Raw genomic sequence first — 23,418 nt, forward strand, 5'->3', positions numbered from 1 at the left:
TGAGGGCAGCACAGAAAACAACTACCTTTCCTACCATCTTACTTTTCTCTCCTCTTATATCTACCTCTTTTTTAAGTGATTCACTTAAATATTGTTTTCATTCCCTGCAAGCTTACAACCTTGAGGCAGCATGTGTTTCTTTTGTAATAAGTAAGCTGGCTAAAATACTGCTAAGAGATCATCTAAGAAACAGGAAAATACCAAGAGTACCATGTTTATTTTTTTTAATGTTTACTTTTGAGAGAGAGGGCAAGCGAGTGCAAGTGGGGGAGGGGCAGAGAGGGAGACACAGATTCTGAAGCAGGCTCCAGGCTCTGAGCTGTCAGTACAGTACAGAGCCCAACGCGGGGCTTGAACTCACAGACCACAAGATCAAGACCTGAGCTGAAGTCGGACGTTTAACCGACTGAGCCACCCAGGCACCCCTATTTTTTAACAGCATATTAGTGATTCCTAAAGTCATAGTTTTAAGTAAAACTTCAGAAATTAAGAATAAGGACAACATGACTGTTATTCTTTTATTTATGATTTCTCATAAGGTACTTATCACAAAATATTGTTTTCAGGAAAAAAAGGGTAGAGGCACCTGGGTGGCTCAGTTGGTTGAACGTCTGACTTCAGCTCAGGTCATGATCTCGTGGTCCATGAGTTCGAGCCCCGCGATGGGCTCTGTGCTGACAGCTCGGAGCCTGCTTCAGATTCTTTACTTCCCTCTCTCTCTGCCCGCCCCCCGCCCCCCACTCCTGCTCTGTCTCTCAAAAATGAATAAACATTTAAAAAATTTGGAAAAAAAAAAAGGGGGTAAATAGCCAACAAGAATAAATGCTACAGTTATCTCAAAACTGTGCTTTCACTTTTATGCAATTTTCCTTTCTCTGAAGTCTGTAACTCTGGAGTTCTCAAAACCAGTCTACTAATTTATCTAAAATGTCACATGAAAGACACATTAATTTTTGCATTTTCAACACCCTTATCACAACTAACTCCCAAAGGAAAGCCTATACAAATTTTATGATTGGAATGTCAGATTTTAAAAGAATCACAAAAACGAGAGAGTACATGGCAATGAAGACAGTCCAACTCCCTTGTATATAAAAAGGACAATAACAGAGGACCTCACTGGTCTCACCAATAACACAGACTTCTGGGTTAAGAAAAACACAAAAAACGAGGGAGAGTAAGATGAAAGAGAGGGAAAAAAAGCCATTTAATTAAAAGAGGCACCGAAAATCCACATTAATAAGTGTAGAGCTTTCCTGTTAAATCCTATCAAAGTAACAGCAGTTGATACATTAATGACACACACAACTTGAGAACTGACATTCATAATCTATTTTCATTATAGTAAAATAAAAAAAAATTACTAAGATCCTGGTAGAACTATAAACATTTAATTATTTTTCAATTGCGGATACTTACCTTCTGTCTTTCCATTTTTCAGCATATGTACTAGCCCCGAATTCTCCATTTCTACTATAGTTTTCATGTGCTTGGAAATGAGTTCCCTCTCAACCACCTTTACTATTGGCTCTTCGGTTGATTTGTCAAGGCAGTGCATCACCCGTTCTATTTCTTCATTAATTCTAGCTTCTACTTTCTTTATATATACTGAAGCACTGTTTTCTGCTAAAAATTTCTGGCTTTCCATCTGCAAATAAGAAATACGACTTTTTTGTTTTTAAATGTAGAACCAAAATGCGTTTCTGCTTTTAAGTGGGTTTCTACAATCTAAATATCATTAGCACTATTAACATTTTATGTAGTTTCTTATCACACATACTCACATGGCTGAATTACATCCTTTAAAGCACTGATTACAGAAGAAAAATCAATACATTATCCTTAATCAGTGTTTTCAAACTTTGCCAATATACCTCCAATAACAGAAAAAGTGAGCAAATGCTAGTAAGGGTCAAAAGTACAGAACGGAGCATCTGACCCCAAGTCAGAGTAGGAAATTCTTCTTTGATTTGTTTTAATGTGTATAAATTATGCCTATAAGGATTTTTCATGTTTATCATACAGTTTTGCTCACACACTGCTAGTTACTAAAGTCCAACTGCCACCCACTCCCAGTCTCAAAGGAGAGTGTGTGTGTATTATGTACGTGTGTGTGCACGCATGTGTCTATAAACTTATGATTGAGAAACAGAGCTTTTATGTAACTCTTAATCTTGTCTGCTAACACCAGCCTTACCGAAGTTCCACTAAATTATAAATGTTAACCCAGGTGATTTTAACCTATTTGATAGGAGGATTAACAAACACATCTAAGAATCACAAATCAGAAAACATGCTGATATAAACCACGTATAAAATTCAGTAACACGTTCCACTTTTTGACAACAAGTAGTTTTAATCCTTGAAAACAATCAAGTTTCTAAGAATAGACATTAACACACCAAATGAAACTCCAGGTAAGACCATCTTTCCACTCACTGTTAACAACAGTATGTACTATGTATATACATACATGCATACACATTACTGCAGCACATCTGGGAATCTTGATGATTAATCTTCTCTTGGTATGTCGACAATGTAACGAAGGGAATTAAAACGAATGCACAGGTCAAAAATATCTAGAATGAGTTGCTGCATTCTTAGAAAATAGAAATTGTTTCCTACATTATGAAATTAACAGCTCATAAAGCACACTCCAGGCTCACCAGTGCAGGCCACAAACGTCTTCTTGATGGGCTACACACTAACTTAACAAACAAACAAACAAACAAACAAACAAACAAAAAAAGGCAGCAAGCCTATTCTTTATGTGTAAAGGACGCCAAAATTCACCATGTTCCATCTTTGTATACATCTAATGGCTCCTATGAATGACCTACTGAACTATTAAGAACTATTGTAACTTTGTATTCATTTATTTTTTAAAAAGCCTCCTACTGAAGTAAAAACTTTCGGTTAGTATTCAGCCAGGTCTGTTTTAACAACAGACTTAAAGCTCCTACTAGCAATGAGGTTTTCAGGAGGATGCATGGTTATCACGATCTTATAAATACGCCTTCCATTTTGTAACTTCATTACAAACTAGTACTAGTTTAACTTCACTTTTAGCAATTCAGTTGGTTTTGGGTGGTATATACTGCTGCAAGTTTCTATCAATTATACTTATGACCTCTAATTTCCTCATCAATAGTTTTTAAGATATAGATATACAGATATATAGATACATATATGTGTGTGTGTGTGTGTGTGTGCGCGCGCGCGCCATGAGATGTGTATTTCTATACTTATTTTACCAGTAACTTATATTCACAAAAGACTGAATAATGGGACTTCATTAGTGATGCACTGCCTGTGAATTTATGGTAAATAATTTGCAACATATAAACATAATAAAATATTAAGGTTATGTCTAAGTTTGTATGTTTCATTACACATAATTTAAAAAATCGTGTGTCTGAGTCCACGCTCTTCAATTTTTCTTTAATGGGTTCCTTCCCTGGAATGTGAGAATGGGGAGTAGGTGGGGAGTAAGTGCACTAAAGGGTATTTTTTGTACCCTCTTTCCCAAAAGGGCCTCAGTAGAAAAAGGTCAAATATTCAAATCAGTAACTGTACTCAGTAACTTTGAGGACATCTTCAAAGAGCATTTATTTAGATCTTCACTGATTACCTGAAAAAATTCTGCAGACATTTCCAAAAAAGGAGCTTCAAAATCTTCTTCATAGACGGATCGTCCTTCGAGACCTAAAATCATTAACATCTGGCAAGCATTTCTTATTGCGCCCCTGTCAAAAGAAGTTAAACCACTTGATCACCAAGTTCCATTAAATATTCATGTAAAAAAACTTAACAGAACTTGTTAGAAAGACTTTGAGAACATGTTTTAAATCAAAGTGACCCGTCTCCCATAAGCAACTTATTATACGTAAGGATGTAGAGTCATTTTAATTGGAAAGCATATCTTGCCTGTACAGCTACTGATCTCAGGTTGTTCTCACATTGTTATAACCTTAAAATCTGCAAGAAAACAGGTCTAAAATGTCTAAATATTCCTGTTGATGTAAAAATACAGAATATAAAAAGACTATGAGAAAGCAGGCAGGAGAAGTTACTTGACACGGGCATAACACACAGCTACTCACAGGCATTATAATTTTTTTGTACCGAATGGCTTCCGGGCAATTCTGATCAAGCACCCGAGCCGAAATAAAAAGAACTTTACAAGTCTTCCTCTAATAGCTTCTCTGAATACAGAGAAATAGAGAACGCAATCTTGTATGTTTCAAGCCACTCTTAACTGCAGTGTAACAAAAACTGGGCTGCAATCATGTAAGAAAGGGGGAGGGAATGTGACTTAACAGAAGGAGTACAGTATTTCTTAGTCATTGTAGACTATGTTCAACATTTTTCTTCAAATATGTTAAGAATGAAAGCTAGAGAGCCTTTTAAAGATAAAGACAAAGAGAAGAAACAAAAAAGTTATCACACAGCAAAAAAGAACCAAATGCCAGCATGACAAAAAATAAATGAAAAATAAAAAGAGAAGACTAATGGCTGATTTGCTTTTTTAAAAGTAAATTAAATAGAAGCTTAGGGTGGACTCTTCTAAAAATAGATATGTGCTTTAAGTTAAAATCTAGGTAACTTCGTTAATTGTGAAAAGATTTTTGAGGATTTTCACAATGTGCCGGACAATAAAACTTTTATTTCAATAGGATTACGAGAGCACATTGGTTCCCAAGACACAACCACTAAAAAACTAAATACTGAAGTAGAAAGAGATGATTATACCGATCTACAACTTCTCCTTTCCGCTCTCTTGCGATCATGTCCAATAGTGTTTGTCGTAGATGATCCCTAATACACCCATAACGTACAACTTGATCTCGAAAAATAATTAATCCCAAATTGTAGACATTCTCCACATTATTTTGTTGTACATATACACGGTCCTGCAGTTGAAACAAAATAACAGAAACACTGAGCACAACTCTTGCAAACATAAAAATAATCACCGTGAGCTACCATAATACAGGACCTAAAATTATAAAAGCGGTCCATTTTTTAGGTGAGAAACATTTCACACTATCTTAAGCAACACAGAATTTTCTAGCACCTCCCAACTTACATAAAAGTTGGTCTTTACAATTTACAAACAATTGGTTATATATAGTTGGTCGCCCATTTCACCTTAAGCAAAAAGGGGGTGGGGGAAGAAGGCACCAGCCGCAGGGAGAATCAGGTAAGCAGAAAGCAGGGGAGAAAGGGAGGCAGCAAGGTAGGCACATGCACATCTCCCTTTCTCTCCAAAGCCATACCATGCCCAAACATGGTTCTTCCTTTCTTAAATACCATACTTGAAGATCATATTCTCTGAAGAGCCAAAAGAAATACCGATCCATGTAACTGAAGTTGACTGCTTACTGGTAAATATTAAAAGGCTCTAATGCTTATAATACAGCAGCGTTAAGTATTACATAATTAAAACGCTTCTAGTTACCGTCCTTTCAAACAGATTACTTGCAGTCCTCTTAAAGTTCTTGCCAACTTGATTACAAGTGTCTCACTCTATAGAGCACATACAATCCAGAATTATTGGCTATAGAAGTCCTATTTTGTGCATTATTTGAAAATCCACATTTACACCAAAACACACCGGAATACTGTTTTAATTCACAAAGGATTAACAAGAGAATTCCTTTCTGTTCTTAACCAGGATCTCTCTGGGCTTTGGTGAGTCTCTGAAGAACTAAAAATTGTAAAATTACTGTGTGTTTGCTGGTACATAAGTATTTTAGAAATGGAGCCCATAGCTTTCACCAGGTTCTTAAAGGCATTTGCAATCCAAAACCAGTTAAGAACCACTGAAAACTGTGATCCTGGAACTTTTAAAAGGCACACTATCATTGCAAGCAACACCAAACAAAGCTACCAGGTGAACATTAACAGAAGCTGGACCACTATCAGTGATGCAACTAAAATGGCACTGACCACATCCTATCCTCCCGACAGTTTTAACTCAATTCTCCAGGAGTAGCACTCTCTTCATGTGACCGCACTCCTCCGACCTTATTTCATTCAGCTCCCCCAAGGGTACACACCTAATGGCTACAAGGAAAGCCACTCTTTGATTAGTATCTTCGCCGCTCACATTTCTACATTCCATACCATCTCAGCACAAGCTCACGTTTTCAAAACTGTGCATCCAAGTTAGTACGTCCAAAATTTTCACTGATGACTCTCCAGTAAATTCTTTCTTTCCTTTTTTTTTTTTTTAAACAGCCTTGGACCTTTTCTCCCTTGTATAAAACTATGTGGTGCCCACAGCTGGAGCCTGGGTCCTCTGCATGGAGACTCTGGTGTGAGTCTTTCCAAGATGTCAGTGAATTCCTGACAGGGAATTGGTGAACAGAGTCTTTCCAGACATCAGGGGTGAGGCAGCTGTAGGTCTTGGAAATGGATCAAATGTGGCCTTGGCAGAGCTGCCCAGGGTGGCAGTGCAGCCCCTAGCTGAGGGGCAGCAGTCGTCAATATGAGCCACCATCAGTAGCTTCTTGGGCACAGGGGCTGAGACAATGGCAGCGCCTCTGGAGGCAGGGATGAAGAGCCACGGTGGCCGGTCATCTTGCACGCAACAGTGTGGGGCTTGTTGATCTTGTTCCCCCTAGGAACCCTGCCACACAGGGACACTAGAAAAGCTTGGCCAGGATGATGACCCCAAGGATGGCAGTGGCTACCTCCCTGGAGGACTTAACACCCGGACCAACGTGTCCGATGATAATCTCGGATGGCAACGAACGCCTTGAACCTGGCCTGCGGGCCAGCGCAGGTCTGCTGCTGCACAGGTATTATCTTCAAAACCTCATTCTTAAGGGATGCTCCCAGGAAAAAGTCAGTGACCTTGGATTCTTTGATGGGCAGGGAAGAGCGCAAGATCTCCTCCAGGGACTTCACCTTCACGTCCTTGATCAGGTGGCTCGGCTTGGTGATGGGGATCCGCTCCCTGTTTTCCGCCTTGCCTCTGCGAGCTCCGTGGCCCCGGCCTCACCCCAACCACCAACCACCGTCGTGACCCCAAGCCCCCCCCCCCCCCCCCCCCCCCCGATGGCACTGCCAAAGCCAACGAGGGAGACTCTGTGGCCTCCTAATCCAGGGCCACGGGCCCTCTGGCAGCACCAGTGTCTTCTCTCATTTGGTGTTTTCTTTCTCTGGTAGATACTTTTTAATGTTACTTAAAAACATTTTTTTAACGTTTTATTCTGAGAGAGAGAGAGAGAGCACACACACACACTCGTTGAGCGGGGGAGGGGAAGAGAGGGAGGGAGACATAGAATCCGAATCAGACTCCAGGCTCTGAGATGTCAGCACAGAGCCTGACGCGGGGCCTGAACCCGGGAACCTTGAAATCAATGTCCTGAGCCGAAGTCGGACTCTCAACTGACTGAGCCCTGCAGGTGTCCCATCTCTCTGGGAGATTCTTCAACTTCACACTTCCATCTCAAGATCTTAAATTCTGAGTGTCTCCTGACTGCACCCTTCCTCCCTTCTGACGGCCTTGTTTTGTAGGTACTGAAGCCACTCTCTACTCCCCTGCAGGCTTAGTCCTCTCCTACTATCATCCTGACTCTGGCTTACTTTTCTGCATAAAATGAGACACATTCGGGGTGCCTGGTGGCTCAGTTGGCTGAGCATCCGAACATGGCTCAGGTCATGATCTCACAATTCATGAGTTCGAGTCCCTGTGTCGTGCTCTCTGCTGTCAGCACGACTGCTGCTTCGGATCCTCTGTCCCCTTCCCTTGCCTCCCCCCGCTCTCTCTCTCAAAAATAAACATTAATAAAATAAAACAAGATACATTCAATAAAAACAGTCATAAATCTAAAAATTTTTAAAACAAGAATCCTCTTTATTATCAAAATATTCTATCACATAAGTTATTTATAAATTTGATGTTTATGTAGTTTTGAATAATACCATATACAGAATCACTCTCACCCTATGGGATCAAAACCAATAACTGGCTGCTTAATTGCAGACAGGTGGTAAAAGAAAAACAAGCGTACACACACGTCTGCATCTTAAAATTTTTAATTTAAAACATAATACATGTTCATAGAGATTTCAAGACTTTTGTCTTTGAACATGAATCCTGTGATTAGAGTTCAGTGTTACCTTTCTTACACACACCCTCACCTAATACACTTTTCTACTTTGTTTCATTAAGACGGAGCATGAACTAGAGACATTTGTGAAGCAATATGAATGTCAAAACAGTCCTTCTAGAGTTCTACAATCCCCACTCCAGTCTTTTAAATTACCCACACTTAATTCGAACCAATATTTAGTGATTAGCCTTTGTCAAGTCTTTCTAAAACATCCAATCTGTTTACCAAGAAATTCTACTGCTTCTAACACCATTTTATTGGTTTACACCATATTAAATTATGTAATAACAGGTACAAGTGGCATAAACAGGTTTGAAAATGAATGCAAAAAACTCTCAGTGAACACAAAGCTCGACTGGTGAGAGCAAAATAGAGAAGATATACTAAAAGTAGTGAAATAGCAGTGAGAGAGTTTTTACTCAGGCTGTTTTACAGTGAGAATAGAAAACACTGGTAATTGTGGCAAGCACAGGAAGTTCCAACTCTACTTCAAGCCCAAGGGACTTGTAGGGTGTGTGGGGGTCATATATGTATATACCATATATGATGTATATATGACATTAACAAGTTTAACTTCTTTAAGAAATCAAATGTTCTTAATTAAGAGAAATGTCTAGAGAATCAGGTCAGATTTTATCGTTTTTGGCAAAAGGCGCAATACCAGTAAGAATTATAGTATATGTGCTGCCGAAGCGAGCACTACCAGTAAGAATTATAAAACAAAAGGCACATACAGCATAATCTTCAGAATAAATTAGAGTGGAGTTTTTTCAGAGTGAAATTTTTTAATGTTCCCCTTTTTTGGCTTTACTGCAGTATAATTTGCATGCCATAAAATTTACCTATTTTAAGAGTACCCTTCAATAATTTACAGTAAATTTCTATAGTTGTCTAACCATTGCCACAATCTAGTTCTAGACTATTTCCATCACTCAAAAAAGTCCCTTAAGCCCATTTGTAGTCAATCCCACTTTCAGCACACCTGCTTTCTCTTTCTACAGATTTCCTTTTCAGGTCATTTAAATGTAACTGAATTATATATAATCTTTTGTATCTGATTTTTCACTAAGCATAAAGTTGCTAAGGTTCATTAATGATATAACATTTATCAGTATTTCATTCCTTTGTAGTGCTGAATAGTACTTCATTGTATGGATATGCCACATTTAGTTTATTTTACCAGCTGATGGATATTTTGGGTTCTTTCCAGTTTTTGTCTACTATGAGTAATGTCGCTAGGCACGTTTGGGTACAATCCTTTGGTGGATACATGCTTTCATTCTGCTTGGACCAGATTTCTAGAAGTGGAAGTGTTGGATCATATGGAAATTGCTAAACTGTTGTCTAAAGTGGACTTATCAGTTACAGCAGATTTTTAAATGGAAAAATACTAGATGTGGAGTTAGGAATTTTTCATATGAGCTCTGGCTGTATCACTATTAACCGGCTGGGTGACCCTGAGTAAGTCATTTATCCACTCTGGTTCTGGGTAACACAAAAGGTTGGTAAAGATAATCTCAAACTCTAATATGATTTCTTATGAAGCTTTACTCTCTGATCAAAAGTTAACATATATGAAGGACCAAAACAGACTTCAATATTACTTATTCCCTTTCTATTTGTTACCAGTATCCCTGGCCTGGGTTTTCTTCTTCTCATTCCCACGCACAGTGATGTGGGTGAATCAATAACCTTATGGCCTATAATGCCATCTAGCTCAAGTCCTCTGAGAAAAGCCAAAAGCCAAAAAAAAAAAAAAAAAAAAAGTCAGCTGCAGCTGATGGAATTCTCCAGGTATACGCTGTATGGGGAGAAACAATGCTTCAGTAAAGGAAGCCAGGTATGATGGGAACACATGGTTAGAGTGTTTGAGGGTATGCAACATTTAAGTCCATGGAAGATGACTGGAGACAAAAGAAATACAGATGTTAGTGTTAAGACCTCAAAGTTTGTCTTTTAATGTGAGACTGTCAAGGTGTATATGATGATTATAATTAAATGACATATAATATTAAAACCTGTCAACCCCAAAATTTGATTATCGATAACAGAGCTAATAAATGGAGAAGAGAAAACCCACAAAATTGAGTGTGGCTGTTTAAATCAGTAATACTAAAGAGTCATTTATATTAAATGTTTGGTATGTATGATTAATTACCATCAATCAAAATTAAGAGTGATGCATACATACACTCAAGTGTTTATAATAAGTGTACATGTTAAATGGAAATGCATGCACACGTTCACAAACTTATGATGTGTGCATAATATATATTAAAGTACTTGGTAAATAAACATGCTGAATCTTGTTTACTGCTTACTAGTACTATCTGAAGGAATTCAGGCTGTGGGTACACAATAGCATTTTCCTAACAGATTCTAACAGGAATGTCTCTGTTAAAAAAAATTAGTGCCTGGGGGGCCCCTGGCAGGATCAGTTAATGGAACATGCAACTCTTGACCTCAGGGCCGTATACATTGGGTATACAGATTACTTTAAAAAAAAAAACAAACAGTTTTTTTAATTAATTAAGTGGCTAGATTTATGCAATATAATATTAATGCAGCTCTAATTGTTTAAATCACTGTAGGACTTTCATTTTGTATATGTTTCTATGTGAATATTTAATTTAAAAGATCTATTTAAAAATCCCACCCCTAGTTAACCTCTAACTAAGAGAATACAACCTCAAAGTAAGGACAGATATAAACTCATACCAAAAATGAAGAAAAAAAAATGTTTAAAAAAACCTAAAACTATTATTTTCATAATCTCAGGCTTTTTGACCAAAATATAGTTTGTATGAGTTCACAATTAGGCATTGATCTATTGAGGAAAGCTAAGTAGAGATAGAAAGTTGGTGGCTGCTTCCATTTGCCTTTTTAAGCCAAAACAGTGTTTTAAATATAAAATGTTCTAAAAAACATGTTTGAAAGCTTAATGTCTGAGTCAAACATTACATTTACTAAAGGGATATGAGCTTCAACACCACAGAGATAAATTACATTTTAAATCTTTATTTATGGTTCTGTCTCAGAGGTTGCTATTTTTGGCCAAGCAAATCTACAACCAGCAAGACTCTTCACAAGCTAGATGAACCCAAGGGTGAGGAGGAGGAAATAATGATGGGACCATCTCTTTGTCTTTCGTTTTATAGACCTGGGAAAAAGCCAGACTGCTTTTCCATCTGACTTCAACTGCAACACAACACCTACCTCACAATGCTATCGCACTTGTTTCCATGTCTAGTCTTGAAAGAATAGCTTTTGGAAGGCCAAGTTCCCTGCCAAGAACAACTATAAAACCTAGATCAGAAATTAAAAAGTACTGGGGCACCCGGGTGGCTCTGTCGGTTAAGCATCGGACTCTTGAATTCAGCTCAGGTCATGATTTCGTGGTCTGTGAGATCGAGCCCCATGTGGGGCTCTTCACTGACAGTGCAGAGCCTGCTTGCGAGGCTCTCTGCCCCTCCCCCACTCGCACGTGCTCTCTCAAAATAAATAAACTTAAAAAAACAAACAACTGATAATGAAGTTCAAAAAATAACATTAACTCTTACTAGTTAATTTACTTGCAAGAAGTAGTTCAAGTATCTTTAACCAGCTGAACATTTTTTTGTTTATTTTTTAAAAACAGGAGGATGAGGAATATAAACAGGTTTAAAAATCTTTACAAATAGTAAATATTTGTCCTGCTCATAAACTAGAGATAAACCCTAAAAAGTTTAACTTATTAAAAAAAAAAAAAAAAAAGTAAATGACTCTGTAACAAGTAGCTATTGTCTGTTAGAACATGCTTGAACCTGCTTTCCCAAGCTTAATCACTAGGCAATCTTCTATCAACAAGCAATAAATATAAGTGTTTTCAAATAGGGTTCACTTTCAAGCCATGAAATAAATACAAGACTTAACACTATGAAAACAGAAACAGAAAATTAAAAAGCAAAACAAAACCCAGAAAAATAACAAAAAGTTTCTAGTGCAGAGTTATAGTAAAAAAAAAAAAAAAAAAAAAAGTCTAATTACAGCAAATTTTACAGAACTGTCCCAATATTTTCCGCATGAAAGGGCACTAGTAAGAGATGATATAGTAAATTGCAGACAAATTAACATTTCTGGACTTAACAATGTTACTGCGTAAAGTACATGGAAAAAAGCACAGAATACGGTTGGCTTGAAAATTTAGCTCCATGACTAAATCAAAGTCATAGTTTCCACCACTGTAAAATTAGTTCAAAATCTCTCATGGCTGTCACAGTTTTAAAAAATATATATATAGTTTTAAGGAATTTTATTTAAAAATAACATTTGGGGCTCAGTTAAGTGTCCTGAGTCTTGACTTCGACTCAGACCATGATCTTGCAGTTCATGGGATCAAGCCCCACATCAGGCTCTGTGCTGGGCATGAAGCCTGCCTGAGATTCTCAATCTCTCAATCTCTCTCTCTCTCTCTCTCTCTCTCTCTCTCTGCCCCTCCTCCACTTGTGTACACACTTGCTCTCTCTCTCTCAAAAAAATAATACATATGATATATATGTATTATATATATAACTTCCATTTATTTTAAGAATTGTATCCTAGTCAATCCAACAAATCAAAACCCTAGTCAAGTTTCTCTAAAGCTGTGTTAATTGTACCAAATCATAAATAAACACAATGTTCCCGATTCTAAATTTTGACAATCTTAACAGTGTGGGAGAAAAAAGCATCAACACTAGAAAACAGTCCCTATTAGAACCATACGAGTAATCACCCTCAAGGTCTTGGAACAATGAGATTATAAGACTTTAGGAAAGAAGACCTGTATCAGAGTAGCAACATAATTCAGTGGTTAAGAACTCAGATTTAAGGGGTGCCTGGGGCTCAGTCAGTTAAGTGGCCGACTCTTGATTTCAGCTCAGGTCGGGATCTTGCGGTTCGTGGGACCAAGCCCTGCAATGGGCTGTCAGCAAAAAGCCTGCTTGGGATTCGTGCTCTCCCTCTCTCTCTCTCTCTCTCTGCCCCTCTCTCAACACGTTCTCTCTCTCCCTTTCTCTAAAGATAAACAAATAAACTTAAAAAGAAAAAAAGAGCTCAGATTTAAGAACCAGATGGGTTATTTCATTCCTATCACAGCTATTTACTAGGTGTGACTTTAACATCTTCGTAGTAACATCTACCTTAAAATGCTATTTCACTTCCACTTCTAATATTGAAAGAAAGGCTTTTACAAAACCAATTCCTCTGGCAAGAACAACTATAAAAACTGTATGAAAATAAAAAGCTACACCCCCTCACACCCATCAAAACAGCTACTATTAGAACACAAAACAGGGGCGCCTGGGTGGCGCAGTCGGTTGAGCGTCCGACTTCAGCCAGGTCACGATCTCGCGGTCCGTGAGTTCGAGCCCCGCGTCGGGCTCTGGGCTGATGGCTCAGAGCCTGGAGCCTGTTTCCGATTCTGTGTCTCCCTCTCTCTCTGCCCCTCCCCTGTTCATGCTCTGTCTCTCTCTGTCCCAAAAATAAATAAACGTTGAAAAAAAAAATTAAAAAAAAAAAAAAAAGAACACAAAACAAAAAACAGAAAATAACAAGTGCTGACAAATATGTGAAGAAATCGGAACACTTGAGCATTGCTGGTGGGAATGTAAAATGGTGCCATCGCTATGGTAAACAATATGGAGGTTACTCAAAAATTAAAAATGGATGCCACATGATCTAGCAATTCCACCATCCAGGTATATTCTTAAAATAACTGAGAATAGGGTCTTAGTGAAATATTTGTATACCCATGTTCATAGAAGCAGTATTCAAAATAGCCAAAAGATGAAAACAACCCAAGTGTTCACTGACAAATGAATGGATAAGCAAAATGGGGTACACACATGCAACAGAATATTATTCAGCCTTAAGAAGGAAGGGAATTTGCGGGGAGCCTGGCTGGCTCACTCGGTTGGGCATCCGACTTCTCAGGTCATGATCTCGTGGTCCGTGAGTTTGAGCCCCGCATCGGGCTCTGTGCTGGCAGCTCGGAGCCTGGAGCCTGCTTCGGATTCTGTGTCTCCCTCTCTCTTTGCCCCTCCCCCGCTCACACTCTGTCTCTCAAAAATGAGTATGTGTAAACAAAAAAAAGTTAAAAAAAAAAAAAAGGGAAGGGAATTCTGAGACACGCTACAACCGAGATGAACCCTGAGTCACAAAAAGACAGACACTCTGATTCCATTTATATGAGGTACCTAGAGTGGTCAAGTTCATATAAACAGAAAGTACAATGACGGTGCAAAGGTTCAAAGGAGAGTGGAAAGGGGAGTTACTGTTTAACAGGTACAGAATTTTAGTTTTGCAAGATGAAAAGTTCTGGAGGTGATGGAGGTGATGGGTGCACATCAGTATGAACATACTTAGTATCACCCAACTGTACACTTAAAGTTGATGAAGACAGGGGCGTCTGGGTGGCACAGTCGGTTAAGCGTCCGACTTCAGCCAGGTCACGATCTCGCGGTCCGGGAGTTCGAGCCCCGCATCAGGCTCTGGGCTGATGGCTCGGAGCCTGGAGCCTGTTTCGGATTCTGTGTCTCCCTCTCTCTCTGCCCCTCCCCCGTTCACGCTCTGTCTCTCTCTGTCCCAAAAATAAATAAAAAACGTTGAAAAAAAAAAAAAGTTGATGAAGATAATAAATTGTACGTTATGTGCATTTTATAACAATTTAAACAAAGAAACACCAACTGTTTAAAAGCATCAAAGAACAACAAAGGCAACCTGGATTTGTGGGGCCAAGATTCGGGACAAAAGGCAAGTACACTGACAGGAGGCCGACATTCGCCTTCAATCATTTGTTTTATTTGGAGGACTGGAAATGGGAGGCTAAGAAGAATGTCACAGGTAGGCTGGCTATCAAGCAGCTAGGACTTATGAAGCCAAAGTCTGCAAAGGAAAGAAATGCAAAGAAGAACCAGAAATTCCGCAAGTAATTTTCATCAAGACATTTCCTGACCTCCTACCTAAGCGCGGGCAAGACACCAATACACTAGAGACAAAGCAGCCCTGGGAGGCTACAGAGTGCAACAGACACCACGGGTAGACCTGCAGGGGTGAGGAGACAGAAGATGGAATTGAAGGCACAGTAACATGAAGAGCAAACTGGTAAACACCTCAGGCTTCTAGACCCCAGCCAGCTATTCCCTACGAGCAAAGAGATGCCCTGGAATAAAGACAAACTCAAACAGAGGAACCTTAACAAAGCCTAAAGTCAGCTCCAACTAGACCATAGTAATCTGCCCATGCTGTACCTGCCTGCCAGAACTACATGTCCTTTGAAGAAAGATACCACCACCCAGTGCCTCCCCAATTTTTTATATACAATGTTAGAAAAATTACCAGGCCTGTCCCACACACCAAAACAAACACCCCAGGATTAAATATCTAAAAGCCAAGGGGGAAAAAAACTCCAGGAAGTCAAAGTATTCTGAAATTCTTACCCAGGAAGTGGTTTAAAATATACACATACGTAAGGTAACTGTAAGTCGGGAATCTATGTTATAATCTCTAAAGTAGCCACTACAATAATAATAAAGGAATACATAAATAACAGCTAATGGGGAAGGGGTATGGATAATAAAACATACTTGATTCACACAAAAAAGGCAAGCAAGCTGGGAAAATCAATAAAGAACAGGTGAGACAAATAGAAAAAAAAACCAACATAATGGCAAATTTAACCCCAAATATGTTAATAATTATATAAACATAAATAAACCATATGCTTCCATTTAAAAACAAAGATTATCAGATGGGGTTAAAAAGCGTGTTACTGTATGGTGTTCACAAGTGACACACCTTAAATACAAGGACACAAAAGCGTGAGAAGGAAAGAAAGCTGCCATACAAACATAAACTGAAAGAAAGCTCATAGAACAATACTAGACAAAGTAGACTTTAAGGCAAGAAGTATTACAGGGAATAAAGAAGGATATTTCATAAAAAGAGTCTTTTCAACAGGAAGATAAAACAGCCCTAAATTTTTATTTTATAGCAAAACCTCAAAATACATAAACTAAAAGAAGAAAAAGACAAATCCATAATCAAATCTAAAATTTTAACATTTCTCAGTAGCTAATAGGACAGACAACAATATTTAGTAAAGACGTGGAAAATCTGAACATGGTTAATAAATTTGACCAAACAGATATTTATGCACTTTACTGAACAACTACAGTTTAAAAACTGTAATTAATGTAAATTTAAAACTTCTCTTCGGGGAGCACCTGAGTGGCTCAGTCAGCGGAGCGTCTGACTTCGGCCCAGGTGATGATGTCGGGCTCTGTGCTGACAGCTCAGAGCCTGGAGCCTGCTTTAGATTCTGTGTCTCCCTCTTTCTCTCTGCCCCTCTCCAAAATAAAAAAATAATAATAATAATTAAACAAAAAACCACACACATTTTAAAACTTCTCTTCAGGGTGCCTGGGTGGCTGAGTTGGTTGAACATCTGAATTCCGCTCAGGTCATGATCTCACAGTTTGTGGGTTCAAGCCCCGCGTCGGGCTCTGTGCTGACAGCTCAGAGCCTGGAACCTGCTTTGGATTCTGTGTCTCCCTCTCTCTCTCTGTCCCTCTTCCACTCACACACTCTCTCTCTCTCTCAAAAATAAACATTAAAAAACAAAACTTTAAAAACTTCTCTTCAAAGACATCATAAAGAGAGAAAAGGCAAGCCCAGAGTGGAAGACAATATCTTATAAAACATATATCTACAAAGAACTTTTATCCAGGATCCATAAAAGGCTCCTACAAGTGACTAAAAAGCAAACAAAAATCCTAGAAAACTCACATTAAAGAAAAATGGATAAAAAAAGGCTTGTGCACTTTTATTTACATTATATATCAACAAAAATGTCAAAAAAATTAGAAGAGAAAAATCAGATAGTACACTGTAGGGCTAGTGTACTACCAAGTGGATGAAATAACCACTAGGGTATCTAATATTTTGGGTGAGTTTCTAAGTATTCCAGTATTTCTGGTTTTAAGTAACTTCTGATGACAATTAGGAATCTTAAGATCATACACCAAGTTACTTCTTCAAGGAGAATTTTAGTATCAGGTGCAAACAAAAAAATGAGAAAAGAAACACAGAATACTATTCTACTATGCTTCAACAGCTTACACTGGGGGCGCCTGGGTGGCTCAGTCAGTTAAGCATCCGACTTCAGCTCAGGTCATGATCTCAGGGTTCCCGAGTTTGAGCCCCCTGTCAGGCTCTGTGCTGACAGCTCAAAATGGAGCCTGCTTCAGATTCTGTGTCTCCCTCTCTCTCTGCCCCTCTCCCGCTCACATTCTTTCTCTCTCTCTCTCCCCAAAATAAACAAACTTTAAGACAAAAAATTAAAAAAAAAAAAGCTTACGCTTAGATCATGGAAAAAGTCACTATTCTTTGATTAGGTTTAGGGAACCAGGATTATCTGCCCAAATGGAGGTCCACAGCATACAACTGCCCAATGACAGAACTTGGAAAAAGGAACCACAATTGTTTAGAGCAATGCTTAATACATAATACACACTTGCTGCATACTTGGTGAATGAATGAATTTATCCTCATAAGCACAAAGGTGAATGAATGTTAGCTCAACCCTGGGTAAATAATCATAAATTCTGTTAAGCAGAGTTAACATACATAATTTTACACTGAGGTAGTACACACAAGTGGTAAAGACCATGGGCTTTTGACTCAAAAAAGACCTGGATTCACAATTCCAGTAACATAGTTAACTGTGTGATCTTGGCAGGTTAGTTAATCTCTCTAACTTCGGTTTCTTCATTCGTGAATTGGACAGTATAATAACACCTGGAAGGTCAGGTATTTAAAACATTTAGCACAGGGAGGCAGCCATGTAGTAAATAGTATGTGTTACATATTCAGAAAAATATTTTTACTTTTTTATAATTTTTAAAAATCTTTATTTATTTTTGGGAGAGAGAGAGAGAAACAGAGTGCGAGTGGGGAGGGGCAGAGAGACAGGGAGACACAGAATCTGAAGCAGGATCCAGGCTCCGAGCTGTCAGCACAGAGCCCGATGCGGGGCTGGCACTCATGAACTGTGAGATCATAACCTGAGCTGAAGTTGGACGCTTAACCAACTGAGCCAGCCAGGTGCCCCAAAATATTTTTACTTTTTAAAAGAAATTAAAAATGCAAATTTTCTTAATAAAAAAATAAAAATTTTATTGCTTTCCCAAACTACTGCTTAAAAACAACAATCAAAAGGTATTTTAAGGATTAAATGAAATATATTTAAATATGCTTAAAACAGTGCCTGGCACACGCTAAGGGCTTTGAAAGTGTTATGTGCTAGTATAAGGAATAGTACTGGGGAGACTCCTAGACAACCAAGGCTTCATGAACCCACTTTAAGAGTTCCTAAAGAAACTGTCATCAACTTAATACTTCTCTACTCACACCTCCTGTTTTTTCCTTCATTACAGACAACACAGGTAGATGTTCACTTTCGGTTTTAAAATAGTATAGGGGCACCAGGGTGGCTCTGTTGGTTCAGCGTCTGATTGTGGCTCCGGTCATGATCTCACAGTTTGTGGGTTTGAGCCCCGCAATGGACTCTGTGCTGACAGCTCAGAGCCTGGAGCCTGCTTCAGATTATGTCTCCCTCCCTCTCCATGTCCCTCCCCTACTTACATGCTCTCTTTCTCTCTCTCTCTCTCAGAAAGTGAATAAACATTAGTAAAAATTTTAATGGTATTAAAAACACCTTCAGAGTCCAAAGAACTTGAAAACTTAAAAATGATCTAACCAACACATCCTCCACCCATAGACAGGCCCATAGACAGACAGGCCACAAGGAACCCATAAACCACTTGAAACTGTATATAAAAGTGTATGTTGCGTGGTGTGCAGATGCACAGATGTCTACTTTTAGTAGACGGTCCATGACTCTTGACCATTCTTCCAAGGGGTCTAAAATCCCAAAAAGATAAAAACCAGAGTTCTTACGCAACATATCTTTTTTACTTACAAATAAGGAAACAAGAGTTTTACCCAGAGAAGCTAAATAACTTAGGCAAACAATGACAACACAGGAACTGACAACATAGGAACAACATAGGAAGTGGAGGACCTCTTAATTCATCATTAAATATTTTTTCTCCAGTTCTCCAAATTTCCTGGACCCACACACACAAAATATGGAAGCAGTCCCCTTTATGAAAAAAAGTTTCATTTCCAGGGAGCCTCGGTGGCTCAGTTAAGCATCCAACTCTTGATATCAGCTCAGGTCATGACTGCGTGGTCGTGTGGTGTGATCAAGCCCTGCGTTGGGCTCATGCTGAGCATGGAGCCTACTTAGGATTCTCCCTCAGTCTCAGTCTCTCTTCCCACGCCTAGCCCTCTTCCGGCTCGCGCTCTCCCTCTCTCTTAAAAAAAAAAAAAAAGTTTAATTTCCTTTACTACCTCAAGAAATATGTGCTGTATTTCTGACTGCACCACTTTATGCTGAATAAATACTCGCCTCCCTAAAGTCAACGTCATGCACTGCTACATCACCACTGCATAAACACAGAAAACAGTTCACAGGGCATGGTAATCAAGGCGTTTATGAGTCTATTAATTTGTTAGAAACAGGAACTGAGATGGAAGGCAAGGAAGAAATGCTAATTACCAAGCACAACACTCTTGACCTTTACAGTATTTATGATGATGCCCTGTTTTGTTTTGTTTTTTTATAACACAAAGGCCTGGTACTTGGATTGTAATCTAACCAGAAAAGGATGCCTCAGTATTTATATTGTCAGTCGCAAATGTGAAAACTACAGTACATATGGGTAAAATGTGTCTTTCCCGGGTCAGAAAAAATACTGAACAGGTGTGAAGCTCAATAATCTCAAAGCCACTGGATCCTATTTTCTATTATTTTGAACTTAAGAGGTCATTTTCAAGGCAGAGAAGGTGCCAAAAGACTCCTAAGCAACCTGCGCTCTTCCAGAATATTGCTACTTTCAAACTTCTCTAAATGTGCAATCTAGAATATCGTAAAGAAGAAATGTTTTTTGGACCTAAAGCATTAGAACCTAGCAGAAAATACATGAACACAAATTCCATCATCTCCATATTCTCATTCTATCATCTGACCTCCCAAAACACATAAATCCTTGGTAGCTTCAGCAAACAGCTTACTTATTTCTCTCAAGTCGGTTCCCTGCCACCTATTGTCATTGGTAACTCCAACACTGACAATAATGACCAATCTGACACACTCTACGGGTGCCTAAATTTTCACCCCCCACCTTATTTTATTCCCTTCACCCATATGTTGATATGGGTAAACCCTGAGCCTCATCATTAACAAGACACCAAATATCTCTGGTGCTAAAATATCTTCTCTTTCCTCCTACCTTTCCTACTCTGTTACACTGAAAGGAACCTGCTCCTCACTCTCACCAGGTCTCCAGGTTTACTGATCCCTAATAGCTAATACTTCTATTTTCTAGGATCTTATGATTCAGTTGCCTACTTATTAAACACCACAGACCCACAATCAACCATTTCAATAATGCTACTACCCTTAGAATTCTCCCCCATACCCAATAAGGCTAATTCCATCGGTAGGTATTCCTGATTTTGAACATTCTTGTCTGAAACTGCCAAGTATACCTGGAAAAAGTACAAACTCTGCTGACCGCCTCCACTATGCAAACGTTGTGCCAACTCAACTAAATTATCCCCTCACAACTACAGATGACCCATTTATTATTTTTTTTTAATTTTTTTTTCAATGTTTATTTATTTTTGGGACAGAGAGAGACAGAGCATGAACGGGGGAGGGGCAGAGAGAGAGGGAGACACAGAATCCGAAACAGGCTCCAGGCTCCGAGCCATCAGCCCAGAGCCCGACGCAGGGCTCGAACTCACGGACCGCGAGATCGTGACCTGGCTGAAGTCGGACGCTTAACCGACTGCGCCACCCAGGCGCCCCTGGATGACCCATTTATTTACAGATGGCAGACCCCAGCACAGGGGATATTTCAAACTTTGTCCTTGTGTGAGATTCCTATTACTGCTGAATAAATGACCATAAATTTAGTAGCTTGCTTACTTTCTCATGGTTCCAGAGTTCAGAAGACTAAAATTAGTTTCCCTGGACTAAAGTCAAGATGTCAGCAGGGCTGGTTCCTTTGAGAGGATCTGAGGAGGAGCCCAGTTCCTTGCCTTTTTCAGCTTCTAGTGGTTACCTGTATTCCTTAGCTGTAGCCCCTCCTCCATCTTCAGAGCACATCGCTCTAATCCCTGCCTCTGTCATCACATCACCTCTGTCACCTACTGACCCTGCTTTTGTAATGACCTGTGATTCCACTGGGCCCACTGGGGTAACTTAGGACAATCTCCTCACCTCAAGATCCTTAATCTAGTCACATTTACAAAGTTCCTTCTGCCCTATAACGTAACAATCCCTAAGTTCCAGATACCAGTCATGGGCATATCGGGGCGGGGGGCGGGGGGGGGGGGGAGGGCAGGTTACTCGGCCTACCACTTGACCTTTAACACCTCACATACTTCAGTTACCCTAAGCCAATGGTCCCACCTTCTACTTTACTAAGGAGACTAAGAGCATCAGAAGTTCCTCAGCTTCTCTCTTCACAAAGTTGCGGCTACATTTTGCTTGATCTCTTTACTCATTCTTAGCGACTTTCCAAATAAACAGCTTAAAGAAGCAGTGAGACCCTCCTTTCCAGGGTGAACTCTCTCCCTATGCCTATGAATTTACAGCCTCGATCTAACCTTTCAGGAAAACCTGCACTACTACCATAGCTCTATTTGTGAAAATGACTGGAAATATGGACAAATTCAAGTAAAAATATGCAAATAATTTCACCATAGAGTTTTATGCAGAAAATTTCTCTATTAACCTTCCAGTAACCCTATATATCACAATAGGAAATGCTTTTCTATTTCCTTTGGCATTAACTCTAACTGCTCAAAAGTAGCCTACAGAATACCATCCGTGTATTGACTTTCCCTTCTTATGACATTCATTTTTATAGTTTAAAAAGAAAAATCAACTGAGTAGTAATATATACTTATGGTTTATATTCACAAAGTGATTACAGAACTAGGACAGATTTTCTCCATAACATGCTCAACTCTTTCCCCAATCACTAATCTTTTAAACAATGAAAACTGACAATGAAACTTTTACTAAGCAGCCTCAAACCAATCTTACAAGTTCAACATGGCAAGTTTCAGACACTAGGAAGGGGTGGAGTGGCAGAAACCAGAAGTCATGTACATTTAGAGACATGTACATTTTTCTTTTTGAAACACTGCACCTGCCAAACAACAAAGTTACATGAAACAAACTGTGACCAGTGGCTGCCTCCATGTAACCAGTGATTCCACTTTCCAGAGTCAGTGTGTCCCATAGTATCTACGCATCCAGTCTGCAGCATGACATTTTATATCCAGACACCTCCTTGTTAAGAGTAAAAGTCAGCCAGCTGTAAGTAGGTGGTAGGGTGGGTAGACAGTGAAGCATCTTCTCTCCTCCCTCTCTGAGCCTGAGATCTCAAATTCCACCAGTTAGAGCCAGTATTCATAGGAAGAAAATATGTGTCTAAGATCCATGACGGTACAGTCAGTATACTTCAGGTATATGCACTATCTAGCAGGTAGTCACCTGAGAAGTCTGGAATGAGGGTAAAAATCTTCAAGGAAAATAATGTAAACATCAACAGAAAAAAAAAAAATCTTTGTATTTTTGGAAAATTAAAAGCATTTCTACTTCTTAACCAAAGTACTGGGTTACATAAATGCACGTTTGTCAAAAATAATTTATACACGCCAGTTCTGCACATTTCAATGCATAAACATTACCTTAATCTTAAAAATCACTTATTTAATAAGCTCAGACACTAAACATAAAAAGACAAAACAAAGAAAATGAAGTCTATGAAAATGAAAGAATTCTATTTTGCAGGATGTGAAGATATCTTATCAATACTTTAATTTCTTTCCAAATCGACAGCAGCATATTTTTAAAAAGCATTTTGCAAAAGTGTATCTATAATCTGTTAAAAACCAATCTGTGTGAATTTATTTAAACTACATGTGAATGCCTGGTTTGTTCCAAGAGATGTGCTGCGTGTCGGGGACACTGGCCCCTCCTCCTACAATTCAGTCTGGCACGGGCAGCTGGATGGCTCAGTCAGCTGAGCATCCGACTCTTCATTTGGGCTCAGGTTATGATCTCACGGTTCATTGGATCAAGCCCCAAGTCGGGCTCCGAGCTGACAGCATGGGATTCTCTCTCCCC

The 23,418-nt window shown here is 39.1% G+C and overlaps 1 protein-coding gene and 1 pseudogene across 3 annotated transcripts in view; both read right to left on the reverse strand.

The window, feature by feature from the left end:
- The window catches only part of CUL3 (cullin 3), a 96,741-nt gene that overhangs the window by 27,843 nt on the left and 45,480 nt on the right, over positions 1–23,418 (reverse strand). For all 3 annotated transcript variants that reach the window (XM_043577988.1, XM_043577987.1, XM_043577989.1), the window contains 3 exons: positions 4,756–4,916; positions 3,635–3,749; positions 1,420–1,648 (listed from right to left, as the gene is read on the reverse strand). In XM_043577988.1, the coding sequence (XP_043433923.1) occupies positions 1,420–1,648; positions 3,635–3,749; positions 4,756–4,916 (505 nt within the window). The remainder of the gene's footprint in view (positions 1–1,419; positions 1,649–3,634; positions 3,750–4,755; positions 4,917–23,418) is intronic.
- Positions 5,635–7,236, reverse strand: LOC122481846 (annotated as a pseudogene).

This window comes from Prionailurus bengalensis, chromosome C1, assembly GCF_016509475.1.
Source record: "Prionailurus bengalensis isolate Pbe53 chromosome C1, Fcat_Pben_1.1_paternal_pri, whole genome shotgun sequence".
Lineage (NCBI taxonomy): Eukaryota > Metazoa > Chordata > Mammalia > Carnivora > Felidae > Prionailurus > Prionailurus bengalensis.